This window comes from Agelaius tricolor, unplaced genomic scaffold (assembly GCF_023055355.1).
Source record: "Agelaius tricolor isolate 1412-34295 unplaced genomic scaffold, bAgeTri1.0.p SCAF_41, whole genome shotgun sequence".
In the NCBI taxonomy this organism is placed as follows: domain Eukaryota; kingdom Metazoa; phylum Chordata; class Aves; order Passeriformes; family Icteridae; genus Agelaius; species Agelaius tricolor.
The window spans coordinates 3,356,907-3,371,179 of record NW_027269301.1 but is presented as its reverse complement, the minus strand read 5'-3'; the positions used below and the strand labels follow the sequence as shown (position 1 = coordinate 3,371,179).

Genomic DNA, 14,273 nt, shown 5'->3' with positions numbered 1-14,273 from the left:
GAGAAAAGAAGCCTTCGGGCAATGCCTTTCTTGTCACTGAGAAAGCCACAGACAGAGCTCTGCAGTGCCTTCATTTTCTCTTGTTGCTGAAGCCAATCCAGAACACACAGCGCAGGTTAAAATTTAGTATTATTACAGAAAAAACCAATACTTTAGCAATGCCTTCCAGAATTAGAACTCTGTGAGTTGATGGGCATTCCTGTTGCAGATATAAAAAAAACAACTCCTCAAAACTGTCCTGCTGTTTCACACTCTTCTAACACATTCTTTGACCAAAAGATTTATTTCAGGTGCAAAGCTCAGGCCAAACATTTGGAGGCTTTTAATCTTGGTGTGTAGAATGCAGGAGGCTGTTGTGGCTCACACAATGCATGAAGTGCCCCCTTCTAAGCAAGAAAAATGCAATCAGAAATTCCTCCTGCCTACCAGAAAGGCAGGGAGGGAGGGCAGGGGAAGGGCTGCTCTCCAGCTGAATTTCAGGCAGCCTGCCGGGGAGCACAGGGCCTGTGAAGGTCACAAGTACAACTGAAGTTTCCAGCAGAGATAAATACACAGCTCGATGAAGTGACCAGAAAATCCGAATTTCCAATGACTTCCCTCACTCTGGTCACTTATTCAGCTATCAGTTCCTTTAATACCCAATGCACCCTCAGTGGCACTTGGAACCTTAAAGAACAGTCTTCCATTGCCCAGCTACCTTTTCTTCCCCAGCCCCACCTCCCCCAACCTGGCAAGTGTTTTCCTGGTTTCTATTCTGGCCCAAGCATACATGCTTCAGCTTCTTTTAAAAAAACCATTATTAAACAGAAGCCAATTCTAATTTCTGGCCAGGACTTTGAGAATCCTAACACATGGAATCTTGACAACTCCAAGGCATATTTATAACACCTCTTAAGATTATATATATAGTCCACTAGTCAAAGCAAAATACCAACCTTTATTTTTAAGTGTTTGTTTCAAATATGTCTGTTTATAGACCAGGACCTTTTCTGTGGGTTCTGGAAGAGTTGTATAACAGATTTTACATATATATATATATAATTTGTTCATATATATTTTCTATATAAAAAAGTAGAGTATTTTAGTAGCGTTAGTGTCCTGCAAGGATGTCAAAGATCACTACAAAAAAACTACCAAAGGCTTTGGAACCTTATTTTAGGAAACACCACACAGGTCTCACAAGTAGGGAAAATAAAGTAGGGAAGGGTTAAAATTACTCCAAAGAAAACAACTGCAAACAATTACTTTCAGTTATCTCCATTTCTAGTCTTCCATCAGTCTCCCCACTATGCCCTGGGACAATGACATTTAAATTGAAACTTTTAAGTTGGCAAAAAGCAAAAGAGTAATAAGAGTTCTGTAAGAAAAGGGACCTCAGACCAAAGACCCTGGTTAGAACAAACATGAATTGGAAGATGCCAAACAGCTTCCAGCTGAATACAACATAAAACCCCTGGAAAAAGAATTTCAGTGTATACAAAAAAAGTTTATGGGCATAAAGAAAAGCTTATCTTGACAACTCCTTCAAAAGGACAGTGAGCAAGCAACAGGAAGGAAATGCAGGATACAACCCTGCCAAGGCATTTTCTAACCCAGACATGCTCCTAACCAGAGTGGAGAAACACCTTGAGCAGCAGTGCCCCATGACCTGGCTGCACAGCTGTTGATGCAATTCCGAACCAGCAGAATGATGAGCATCCTCCAGAAACAGGCAGATGGTTGGTACTCCCAGGCTTGGGATGAGCTTCCTCAGGTCACACCAAGCAAATGCATCCCCAAGCTCCAGGGAGCCAACAACCTCATGTGCACAATATCCAAGGGACTTTGTTTGGTTTCAAATGCTCTTTGTCTTCCTGCTGCCCTTTCCTCGGAGGCATCTCATTACTGAGAGACACAAACGAGCTGGGTTAAGCACAGCACGTGTCCTGCTGCAGGAACACAACCCTGCTGTCAGCTCCTGCTGCTTTCCAGAGCAGGTTACCACTTCCAGAAAGATCTGGAATAAAATGAAAGACCCTAGATACTTCTTTAACACGCACACACACAAAAGAAAGGAGTGTAGGATTTAGCTTAAACAAACAAACAAACGAAACTAAACCAAAACAATGACACGAAGCTTTGAGGAGAACTGACTGAAAAAAGGCAGAAAGGATTATACAGAAAGTTTTAAACTTCTGGGCAAAAAGCCATTCCTGCCAGTTCCACATTCCAGTAAAACAGCTTATGAATGTCTGACTATTACCTCTATAAACAGTGACATTTTCTCACTGCTGGGCTATATAATGAACACTGTAGGCTTCAACTTCAACTGCTGTTTGTTCATATTGATCTATGAGAAGAAATGTCCTCAAATACAAATCTCAGTGCACTGAAAGTCGAATTTTCATGTGAAAGGCAGACTATGAACAAGCAGGGATCAACTGTGAATATGAAAAGGCTGAGGAGGCTGAATTGTTCCCAATTCCACAGCTTCCCATGTTGCCTTAGAACCATTAGCAACTCTCCAAGAGAAGCAATCTGTCCTTTCACCTCCATCCCATTCCTGCAAAACTACCACCTATCCCACCACAAACATTTGCTAAAAGTTGGACAAATTAAATCTGGAGAAGCTGATGTGGAATAAAATTAACCCAAAAGGAACCCAAGAGATGCAAATTCATTTGGGTTGGTGTCCCCAAGTGACCACCCTGGAGCTCAGGGATCACCTGGCTCGGCTGAAGGCACTGACAGGCAGAGGCACTAGGAAGGACCATTTCTCTCAGGAGCAGCAGTTACTTGAAGTGACAACAAACCTACAGGCAGGCTGGGGTGTAATTTGAATTCTAATTCCTCTGCCCACACCGAGGTCACACTTCAAAACAAGCCAAACTGGGTATTTATTAAAAAATAATTCAAGTTTTTCTTGATTATCTTCAATATTTCTATATATTATTCCCTACTCAATGCACCAAAAGCAGAACCAGAAAAGTCAGGGGCTCGTTAGGCAATTGCACTGGAAAATAGCCCAAGGTCTCTCAAACAAGTGTCATTATATTTTTATGAAAGCCAAAGCTTTATTTCAGTATGTAGTTCTTGTCCACTGGACCAATTCACTCCCAAGTTATTTGAAAATAAAGCAAGACCTTCAGACTACATTTATAAGCACAAACATAGCACATGGCTTCTCAAATCACCATTTCACAATAGCACAAACACAGCTAAAATAACTGCTTTTAAGGATCAAAGAATGGTCACTGAAATACTTTTTATAGTCATTGAAAAAACAAGGGACTGGCATTGAACAAACAAGAATATAATAGAAATTACACTGTATTTACCATATTTTAAATAAGCAACTATAATATGAAGTCTCGATTACCTCAAATGTTCCTGAATTAATGCAATTATCTTTGCTCAGGTTCTCAAAACCAGAGTGCCAACTGTGTATGTTTGGAGCTCTCATTATTCCCAGAGCATGAATTTAAGAACTGGAACTGAAGATTCAAAAGGGAACATTTCCACACAAAACACCTTCTATATATTTGGGAAAATCAATCTTTCTTACAATACAACTCTTTAAAACACTTTTTTTCCTGACCCTAAAATTTTCTTCCAAAATTAGATGCAAACAGAACTGCCTCAGGGACTTCACATGACCTAAATCTGCTGGTTCCCTTCATGGTGCTATCACTTGTGGATGGCTGAGAGGAAAATACATTTTGGTAAAGAATGGCTGACCAAATTAATAGCTTCTCCTCCAGTGCCTAACAAAAGATTGATAAGTTAGGAGTGGAAAGCGAGAAGCTTCCAGCCACTTCTGTTTCTCTCACTGGATTACAATCACGCAGAGAAGCCTCAAATAATTGTTTTCAGTAACATCAGTGCACAGTAGCAGAACCTGATGGTGGTACTTAATTTCAAAGGAAATTTAACAACCCAAAACCTTCCAGTCACTAAAGAGCCAGGCAAGAGCAGACTCATGGAACACTGCCTGCTGCCCAGAGCAGGGCTCCACAGCAGGCCTGGAGGGGAAGGCAGAAAGTGAGCAACACTATGTTCAACGAAGGAAATCCTGCTACACGAAATTTTAACAAGTGTGCACACACAAGGTACCAATATTTTACCTTTTAAGACTTTTTTTATAAAGGCAATGTCCCATCTATTTGCAGTTTACTGACACACTGACTTTACAAAAGCAGCATTAAGCTGGTGCATGTTGCAAGGGCATAACTGAGCTGTGGCAATATAACAAAGCTGTAATTACACGTGTTCCACTCAAGCTTAAAGCCTAGAAAACCATCCCTGCATTGTTATTTTGACTGCAAGAGCTACCACTGCTTCGTGAAAGAGATTACTCCAAATTCGTTTGGATTAATAAATACTTCCTGCATTTATCTGCTTTCATCTTCATTGGATGAACTGTTGATGAATGTGAACTGTTCACATTCACAACCTAAACATCAACCTAAGCCAAAGCTTCTTACTCCTTTCAATAACTTCTTTGAGTGCAAACCACAGCTTCACGTGATTACTGAACACTCATTTGTTCTGCTAAACTTTTCACTCCATACTAAAAATACTGTAGACACAGTTATGGTGCTGCATATACTACAGAGCATTGAAAACAGGAAAAAAGGCCTGAAAAATACCCTTAAGGCAGTTATTAAAACATCTTATATAATGAAATGATTGTGGGAGCACAGTGTTTCCTACAGATGAAAGGACAAACTGCAGCCTTAACTCGGTACCATCAGTAATTGATGTTTTTGCTCCATGAGGCACACGCAGAGCAGATTTAATTGCATACACACTTTAACAGCAGCTAAAACAAAGGCCAGCTAATTCTGCAGCATTTAATGCAAGACAATACATCAATTTAGGTGAGGATGAAACCCCAAAGAAGGGATCCATTTTTCAAATCATATTAAGACTGATAAGACACGACAAGAGAAGATTATAATTTGTCAGATTATCTTTTTTTTAAGTGCTTTACAATAAAGCAATCAGTAATAACCCACCTCCCATTTAATTGGTATTATTTCCTACCACAACTTCAAAGAAACTTAACTTGCACTGATATTAACAAGCTCATTTTACTAACAGAGCTCGAAACAACAGTGAATAAATCCCATTTCCACAGACTGCTTGTGTGGACACAGTGGAAAACCCACTCCATGTGTACTATAAAAAAATACATCACAAAATAATTCTGATACTGTAACAGCCATTTTTATTGCTGGCCTGCAGATAGCACATGTTCAAAGTATGGATCTTGAACAGCAAAGGTTTAAAGTTCTTTTTAGCACTGATTTTACCCTTCATAGTAGCACAGCACTCAGAGATCAATCAGGGTCTTGCACTGCCTTTATGTAAAGTCCTACAAAGAGACCAATCTTCTTCCAGAGTTCCTCCTGCTCCTCTGAGCCACTTGATCACTCTCCACACTGGCATAAGCACATGCAGAGCTCTGAGAATCACAGCAGGGCTCAATTCAGCCGAAAAATAATCCAGTGAAAACCAAGATTTTACCAATTTTTCAGCTGGATCAGCTTCCCCAACAAATTCACTGTCCTCTTAGGTGAACACCCATGCCAGGGAGTGGGAAGGAGTGCCTCTTTAAGCAGAAATGCTGCCAAACATGCAGCTGTGGCCTAAATAGGCAAGTCAGGGAGAACAGAAAGGGGGGCGGGGGGACAGACAGCACAGCTTGGAACACCCAGCTTTTAACTCTTCCTTCAGCTCTGCATCCACTGGGAGCTTGAATCTTCATTTTAGCTCTTCAAAAATACATTCTGGGAAGCTACATCTACTACAGGAGCTGTACCCATTCCTACAGTAGAAACAGCCAAACCAGAAGCATTTAGGTAGCAGCTATAAAATGAAAAGCTAAGAAGTTCACAAAGCTGATCCAGAGCTGTACTCCATCCAGATTGCTGCTGACAGCCTAGCTTGCACTCCTGTGCTGGGGAGTCTGATGGCTTGATCACACTCTAGCAGTGCATTTCCAACACAAAAGCCTTTTTAATAACTGATTTTTAACTTAAGGCAGAGATTCCAAGAACAGCAACGCCTCACAGAAGGGACAGAAAAATCCCTGACTGACAAGCTGAAGTGCCCCAGCTTCCAAACCCATGCAAGAAAGAGAACTGAATTACTTCTGGGGAGCTGAACAGTCACTGCTGCTTTCTCTGTCTGCTCAATGCTCTTTGTTTTGAGGGACTGCACACTTGAAATGCACACTCTAGTCCATCCAGAGCAGCAGCTCCTAGAACACAGTAGCCTATTTCTCTCTCTAGATACAGACATTCTCTGAACAGCTGAAGAGCTCAAATACAGAAGCAGACTCAGGAATACAGAACAGGACTGTAACCTTGGGTCTTTCTTTTCTCATCCACAGCATATTTCAAACTACCTCCTAAAAACAAACCTATTACTAGGCCTTGCTCCTTGTAAATGATGTTACTTCATGAGCATAGAGAACATAACCACAGCTCTCAAAAGCCCAAATTAGCTTCCCTCCCACAACTATATCCCAATCTTTCCTCAGCAATATTATTGCAACCTCACTGTCACTCTTATTCTCTGAGAGTTTTTCCTCCTCTCCAATTCCATCAATCCTCATAGGAAAAAAAAAAAAACAAACAAAAAAACACTAAACAACAAAATCCCAAAATAAAAAAAAACAAAAACCAAGCCACTAAACAACCAAACCAAAACAACCAAAAACCTGCAGACTGCAGAAAACAACCTTTTTATAGCCATCCTTATTCCTGCCTTCACTTCTCTTTATTCAGAAATAACACTTTTCATGCATTCAAGACAAACTACCATTGCTGAAGCAACATCAGTCCCCATTGCTGCTCTGCAATTCTGAAACCTGTCAAAAGTAAGTATCAAACTACATTTGACAGACATAACACACCTAGAACCAAACACAGAAAGCATTCCTGAACCAGGGAAATGTCCAATTTTGTTTCAGTCTTTTACCACACACAAGCCAGGGACAGAATTTTATCTGTTCATCATTTTCACTCTAAAGCAGACACAGCCATGTTTGCCTCTAAGAGAAGACATGAAGCGAATCACAGATAATTAACAAAACATCACAGAAAGGTTAAGCATTAAGCATAAATAAAGTTGGTAAATAGCAACCACAGCAGATATTCAAATGCTTCTTTCAGAGACAATTTGGGCACGAAACAGTTAAATGACTTGTCCAAGATGAGCAGCAATCATTCAGGGTTAAAGCTCAGGACATAAGTTCCTGGCTCCCAGCCTTGGACCTGGACTATCAGACTTTTACATATCTTTGAATTACACCTGAAAGAACATTGAGATAGAGTTGCTTGACTCTTCTCCTTCTGTTGAGCAATTAAACAAATTGACTGAATTAGTTCTGAAGTACAAACTCACTCCATTAAGCAAGTGTGTAGTTTGCAGAGGCAGTTTAAACTCACAACTCTTAGCTGCTCCCAACTGCCGTTGCTATTATGCCACATTCTGAAGAATGGCAAAAGAGTATAACCAACACAACTGCTGCTGACAATCTTTGTAATCCTTTTCTACAATTATCCTTGTCAAGGAAGCTTCCACTAAGAAAACACCAGAGTACTTCTGGACAATTAAGTCTCACTTGTATCGAAACTGCGATGGCACTAAAGAAAGAAGTCTGTATATTACAGACACTTTGGGTAACCTGATCACTGAACTTAGCACAAACAAGCACTCTGCATTCTCCACCCAGAAGACCTGTCTATGAAACTATGAAAATATGAAACTAGGTAGGGAGGAAAGCTATTTCAGAAAGAGAGGCAGCACAAACTACAGCAACTTTGTCCTCGTACAACATACTGATAAATCATTAGAATCAATTAAAATTAAGGACCAGAGTTATAATGAAGCTGACACCGGTATTTCAATCTATAACCTGATTTCCATGCTTAACTGTGATCTGACACAGCCAGGCCCAGCTTACAAGCAAGGGTAAATTCCATACATACCAAGGGAAGAGAGGCTACTTCTGCTCCTCACATTCACATCTTCAGTAGAAAAACTTTGCCACAGCAGTAACCCACGCAGGCCCCACATGCAAGTTCAGTGCCATCTTTCCCCAGGCTTTAGTGACACAATTTCCACCCCCTCCCTTACGTGTCACATCCATCCATCACACAGCGGTTGGAAAGCCAGAAAATTAAAAACTGTGTATCAGAGTTCATGTTTCAGCCACCAAAGCCACCAAATATTGACTTTGTAACAACCAGCCAGCCTAGTCCAAGTATCTAAAGAATTATAGGTGATACATGTGATGGGAAGGCCGGAGGTCAGGTCTGACCTGATCCATACTGGAAGCTACATAATAGCATTTTTGACAGGCTTTTTAAAGTTGGTGCAACTGTTACCGTATTAAAAGTGTTACTGTCCAAAATGTTATTCTCCATGGGTCTGGTTTATAGACAAAAAACACTGTAGGGAGACCACTGGGTTTGTATCCCATTGATTAATGCAATTAATGATGTAGTTTTCCTGGTTATCTCTGCTTTAGTTTAGTTCAGGACAGCTTTCCAATGTAAATATTGCAACACTAAGTTACTAACAGAAGGAAAACAGAAAGTAAAACTCCCAATTCTTCACATTTGTTTTCAGTGAAATTTCAACATTCCACAACGAACTGCTATTTAGATTTTGAGCTCTGCAGCCGTTCAAAAATCAGACCTTTACAGCCTCGTACACACACTGGTACTGTGCTCACCACAGGTATGGCTGGAGTGCAGACCTGTTCTCTGGCAGACCACAGTGCCTAAAGAGTCATTAAAGCTTGAGACAGTAAGAGTTCCTTTAGCTTTCACTGTGGGCCTGCCCCGAGCAAGCAGAAGGAAAGGCAGGGAACAAGAAAGGTCCTCAGACTGCACTTGGACCCACTGTCAGTTTGGCATTGGGTACTCCAAAAGACCAGAAGCTGATGCTCCAGTTGGTGCAAGAACCACACAAGGCTCCATGTCTGTGTGAAGTGAACCATGAAGTGAACCTTAAAGCCAGAAATATTGCTAGGAAATGGAAAAATGCAACCATCCTGATACATAATGCTTCCAACAGAATTACAGCGAGACCCTGTGATGTATAACAAGAAATCAATAGAAACAACTGCTTTCACCAACTTCCAGTCCAGATTAAGGGAGCCAGGTACACGGGAATAGGAGAGAATTTCAGCTCCACACATTAATTACAGCCAAGTATAACATCAATAATACTTGGGATCTCTCCCTAGGCAGCTCAGTTTCACAGCATCTTGCAGTATAATACACTTTGGACCTCAAGACTCATCCTAAGTCAGGTATAGCTGACAATGAAACAAAATTTCTTTTCACTCTTTGGGTCGCAGAATCAGAAGGCTACACTGTCTATAAACCAAAAAATGGACATTCTTACAGGGTTTTGGAAACCAAGCTGCCTGGCTTGCTGAAACTGAAGCCAGTTAATTCTCTCAAAGGCTTCCCTGAAGTCCACCCCAGGAATCCATCAGTGCTCAGTGCAGCCCCCAGCCTGGCAGGAGGCACAAGGCTGGCAAGGCACCTTTCCTAACACACTAAGTGCAACACTTAAAACCAGCTCAGTCTGTCCTTCCTTCCGATTTCCTCACTTCTGCATTTCCAGATCCCTGTAAAGGCTTTTTTCTATACCTATATATAAAGTTCATTACTACTAGAAGCATATCAACATCTATTTTAATGAAGAATTATTTGCAAGCACCACAACTTCACCATAACCACAACTTCTTCAATACTTGCACTTATTAAGGATTTTGTTTGATATGTAAATAAAACAAAGGTTACAGAATTTTAAATCTGTCAGGGGAAAAATTATACCACATTTAACAGTACTTTTGAGTTCAAGCTTTAAAATCTACTTCCTGAAGAATTTAAAATTAAACTTGAAATTGTTATAGCTTTCTCATTTCCAAAAAACATATTCCAACTTGCAAACAACAGAAGCTTCAGTGCATCGTTTGCCACATGCTGCAGCTAATAAATAAAAACAACTCAGTTCTGTTTATACCCATATTTTCTTTTGGCCTTTGGAAGCTACTCTGAACCACACGTCAAGCAGAGAAATAATGGAAACTGTAGTTACTGCTTTTCTAAATATAACATTAATCTCACTTGTATGCCAGAGCATTCAAGATATGCAAGAAAAAGAAAAAAACACAGGAATTACATAAGTGACAAGGCCAACTGCTTGCAAAAGACAACTTTTAACTCATGAACTTAAAGGCTGCTTTGTGCCAACAGGAACTTTATGGCCAAAGAAATTCATAAGTCAGGGGATCTTTCCTTGAGAACAATCACAGAAGAGATTCTGCTCTCCAGCACAGAGAAAAGCACTATTCCTCCAATGATCCGAAATCCAAGGGGAAAAAAAAAAAATCCAACAGTGCAGTTTTTGCAGTGAAATTCAGAGGCAGCCATCTTAGTGTACATGACACTTGTCACTGCCAGCTTGGAAAAGTTTCAGACTATTTCCAGTATTATTTAAAGCCAAAGCTGCTCCTCACGTATTCAGTAGGCGTGCACAAATATTCAGATTTCTTACGCCTCTTGTTAATAGGAGCGAGAAAGACTGGGGTAATTACTTCATCTAGTACTTAGATCTTCAAAGAGCAGAAGTAGTAATTCTAACAACACCTCCTTGTGGAATTAAAGTATCACATTCCCCATTTTGCAGATTAAGAAAAAACACAAATCAAAAGCCAAAAAAACCAGAAAAATATTAACAATCTTAGAAAACAATTCCATCAAAGAAAAGTTAGGAAGCCCGAACTTTTCTACAAGAGTGTTGAATGATCCTTTCAAACCACAGTTTAAACCTGAATCTGGACATGGGAATGCACATGAAATGCCCATTTGCTTTGCTCAACGTGCACTCAGCAGCACTGGGATACATCCACATCTCCCTACCTAAGAAATGGTTAAAAAGTTAGAAAACAGTAAAAAATATTACTCTTACCTTCTGCTACATCGTCATCTACAGCGCCTTTCACCTGAGAAAAACACCACTGAATGTCATTTCCTCCTCCAGCTCCTAAAAAAATGAAAACAATTCAATAAAACGAGCCCCCCCAAGAGCAGCAGCACAAGCACACAATGGTTCCAGATTGCACATTTCAGAGCCTGTGCACGCCCACTTCCTCAGCAGTGCTGAGGCACAATCACACACCACCCTCCCCACCTTTTTCCTTTGGATATTGTTTTTGTCAGCCTTCAATGCAGTGTTTGTCAAAAACAGGGAAGCACAAGCAGTGTAAAAGCTTCACTTAACCAAAGCTAGCTGGACTAAGCAACATTAACTATGAATTTAAAATTCAAGTGCACTATCGGCTGTGTTTCACACAAAGCTTTTTCCTACTTGAGCAGTCAGAACCCCCTAAACACACACACACAAACGGCTTAAATATAAACTACCAGAGCTGTGCTTTTTTAGAAAATTTCAATCTCCCAGCCAACACAAATCAAGCACACAGCTCATCTCCTCCTTTCACTAACCCACTGCACCGACCCTATGCACTCAAGGCTAAAGAAAAAGAATTTTACCACAATTTTAGAGTCTCTTCGCAGAAGTAATGAAAGCAATTATCAGCCTAAAAAAAAAGCAGCAAATCCGAGCAGAAAAGCAAACAAGCAATCGGAGGAGGACAAGTTCTACTACCATAGAAAACGGATCGGAGAGAAAACTTCAGGAACATTACTGCCTCGGCTGAAGGCAGTGATTCATTTGAACCGTGCCACCAAAACACACACCAAAAATCACCACCCATTTCTTTTGCATTTCATTCTGAGCAAATCACTGCAGGGCTGAGGACATACAGGAAGAGCCAGAAATGGGCTTGCCTCGGTTGTTGTTTTTTTTTTTTTTTCCTGTTTTTTTTTTCCTCCACAAGCCACTGTCAAAATGGAACTTTTCCTCCACACAACTCAAACCGGCTGAGCAACAGATGGCATTTACACATTAATCCCGAGCTCTGGTAGGGCTTTGGAGATAACAAAGAATACAGGAGGAGACTCTTCCCAAGTTAAGGGAGTAAAAAAAACTCAAAGAGAAAGAAATCAGAAGCCTGAAAATAATCTTTCCAGAAAAGATGACGCGCCTCAGAATAAGAACTCCTGGAATAGAGTACAGTTTGCATTTTTCACTTGCTTTAAATTCTTCCCTGAAGGATTACATCCAGCTGCATAACCCGAGGAGGTGAAGGCAAGCAACAGAACCTTTTTATGCAGGAGATGGCAAAATGCTTTCCCTCCCCCATCATTCCCCCAAAATCCTACAACCCATTCTCTTCTCTTCAACTTCTTCATTTGTCATTTAGCAGCTAGCACCACAGCAGCACTTAAAGGGAACAGCTTGGAGAGAATCACTGCTCCTGCTACCTCGAGCTAAAGCCCTCTTTTCCATACAATTTACTTGAACTAAGTTGGCACTTTTTTCCCCCCACGACTAAAACGGCAAGAGGAGGGTGGAGCATGTGCATATGGTGTAGGGGGGAAAGGCAAAGCACAAGCCTCACAAAGCCTCCTATGCTTTGCTCCTCCACATGCAAAGCACTGAAAGACAATTCATGTGCAGAGGAGGGGGATGAATAAATTTCCAAATGAAGAAATTGCAAGGAAAAGTAAGAGGGAAGAGATCCGTTCTGCACACACACTCCCAAGCCTACCAACTTCGGGATGTGAAACGGGAAGCAAGCAGTGGAAGGAATGGGAAAGAAAACACAGCGAGACCTGTGCTGTTTAATTACGCCCTGTGCCAAATTTTACTGGCATTTGCAGATGCTCAGAGGCTGCTCCCTACAGAAGGGTGCGACTGCAATCTGGACACCGCCTGCACCTGGAACCTCTCCGTGCACGGCAGCACTTCTGAGAAATAACCACAAGCACCGACCCCAAAGCCTCAAGGGGGAAACTCTTTACCAGAGCGTGTAGTGACAGGACAGGGGGGGAATGGGCTCAAACTCAAAGAGTAGGCTGAGCTGGGATATTGCGAAGTAATTCTTCTCTATGAGGGTGGAGAGGCCCTGGCACAGTGTGCCCAGAGCAGCTGTGGCTGTCCCTGGACCCCTGGAAGTGTCCAAGGCCAGGCTGGACGGGGCTTGGAGCACCCTGGGATAGTAGAAGGTGTCCCTGCCCATGCCAGGGTGTGGAACTGGACAGGTTTTAAGGTCCCTTCCCACCCAAATCATTCCATGATTCCACGAAAAGGCAGCAGACCCACCCTGCCTGCAAGCTCTTCAACTCCAAAACACACCACTTCCCGCTCCACCTTGCTTCTTCCATGCTTTCCCCCCCCCCCCCCCCCTCCCCCCGAGAACGGAGGGAAGGAGGGGTGGGTGGGAGCAAAGCACGAATTCCCACAAGAGAGGATAAAAAAACCCACCCCACAACCAGCAAGGAGCCAGCGAGTCGGAATAGGAGAGGCGGCCGGGAGCCAGGGAGGCAGCGGGGAGAGCCCCCCGAGCCACGCTGGGGCAGGGGGGGCAGGCTGCCCTTACCTGCCATGTTGTGCTGGCGATAGCGGCCGCGGCGGGTCGGGCGGAGCGGGCGGCGCGGGCGGGGCGGGCGGCGCGGGGCGGGCGGCGGCGGCGGGCGGCGATGGCGGCGGATGGAGGAGGAGGAGGCGGCGGCGGCGCGGCCGCGGCGGGGCTGGGGCGGCCCCGCTCAGGCCCCCCGGCGGTGAGCGTCCAAAATGGCGCCGGCAGAGCTGGGGGTGACGTCAGCGTGGGGCGGGAGCGAGCCGCCCTCAGGAGGGCGGGCGGCGCCACCATGTTCCTGCCCAGCTGCTGTCAGCCCTCATGGCGGGGGTGCCGCTCCTCAGCTCGGCATCGATCGGCCGCCCTCAGCCCAGCTCCACCCGCCCTCTTGGCGGAGCTGCCGCCCTTCAGCCTAGCATCGAGAATCCCCATGGCGAGGCTCTGTCGCTCATGGGGGGGGCTACCGACCCCCGCTCCGCTCGGCCCTTGCCCGCCCTCATGGAGGGGTTGCCGCCCCTCAGCCTGGCATCGATCGGCCGCCTTCATGGCGGCGCTCCGTCCCTCGTGGCGGGGCTGCCGCCCCTCAGCTCGGCCCCTGCCCGCTGTCACGGAGGTGCTACCGCCCCTCGCCCGCCATCGCCCGCTCTCAGCCCCTCCGCGCTGCGGTGTCCGCCACCCACTGCCCCCCGGACTCCCCTGCAGGAAGAGCTTCCTTCCTTGACCCCTCTCCCGCAGGCTCGCCCTTCATGAAGTCGAAAATCCAGAGTTGGAAGGGACC

The 14,273-nt window shown here is 43.6% G+C and overlaps 1 protein-coding gene across 3 annotated transcripts in view; it reads right to left on the bottom strand.

Annotated features, from left to right (window-relative positions):
- PPP2R2A (protein phosphatase 2 regulatory subunit Balpha) overlaps positions 1 to 13,804 on the bottom strand; it is a 36,289-nt gene extending 22,485 nt beyond the window's left edge. The window contains exons 1-2 of one of the 3 annotated variants that reach the window (XM_071454669.1): positions 13,402 to 13,804; positions 10,981 to 11,055 (exon numbers count right to left, since the gene is read on the bottom strand). In XM_071454669.1, coding sequence (XP_071310770.1) covers positions 10,981 to 11,055; positions 13,402 to 13,789 — 463 coding nt within the window. In that variant the 5' untranslated portion in view covers positions 13,790 to 13,804. Of the gene's footprint in view, positions 1 to 10,980; positions 11,056 to 11,679; positions 11,804 to 13,401 lie in introns of those variants that run through there. The other 2 variants (XM_071454671.1, XM_071454670.1) reach the window with 2 other exon arrangements.
- Between the last annotated feature and the right edge of the window lie 469 nt (positions 13,805 to 14,273).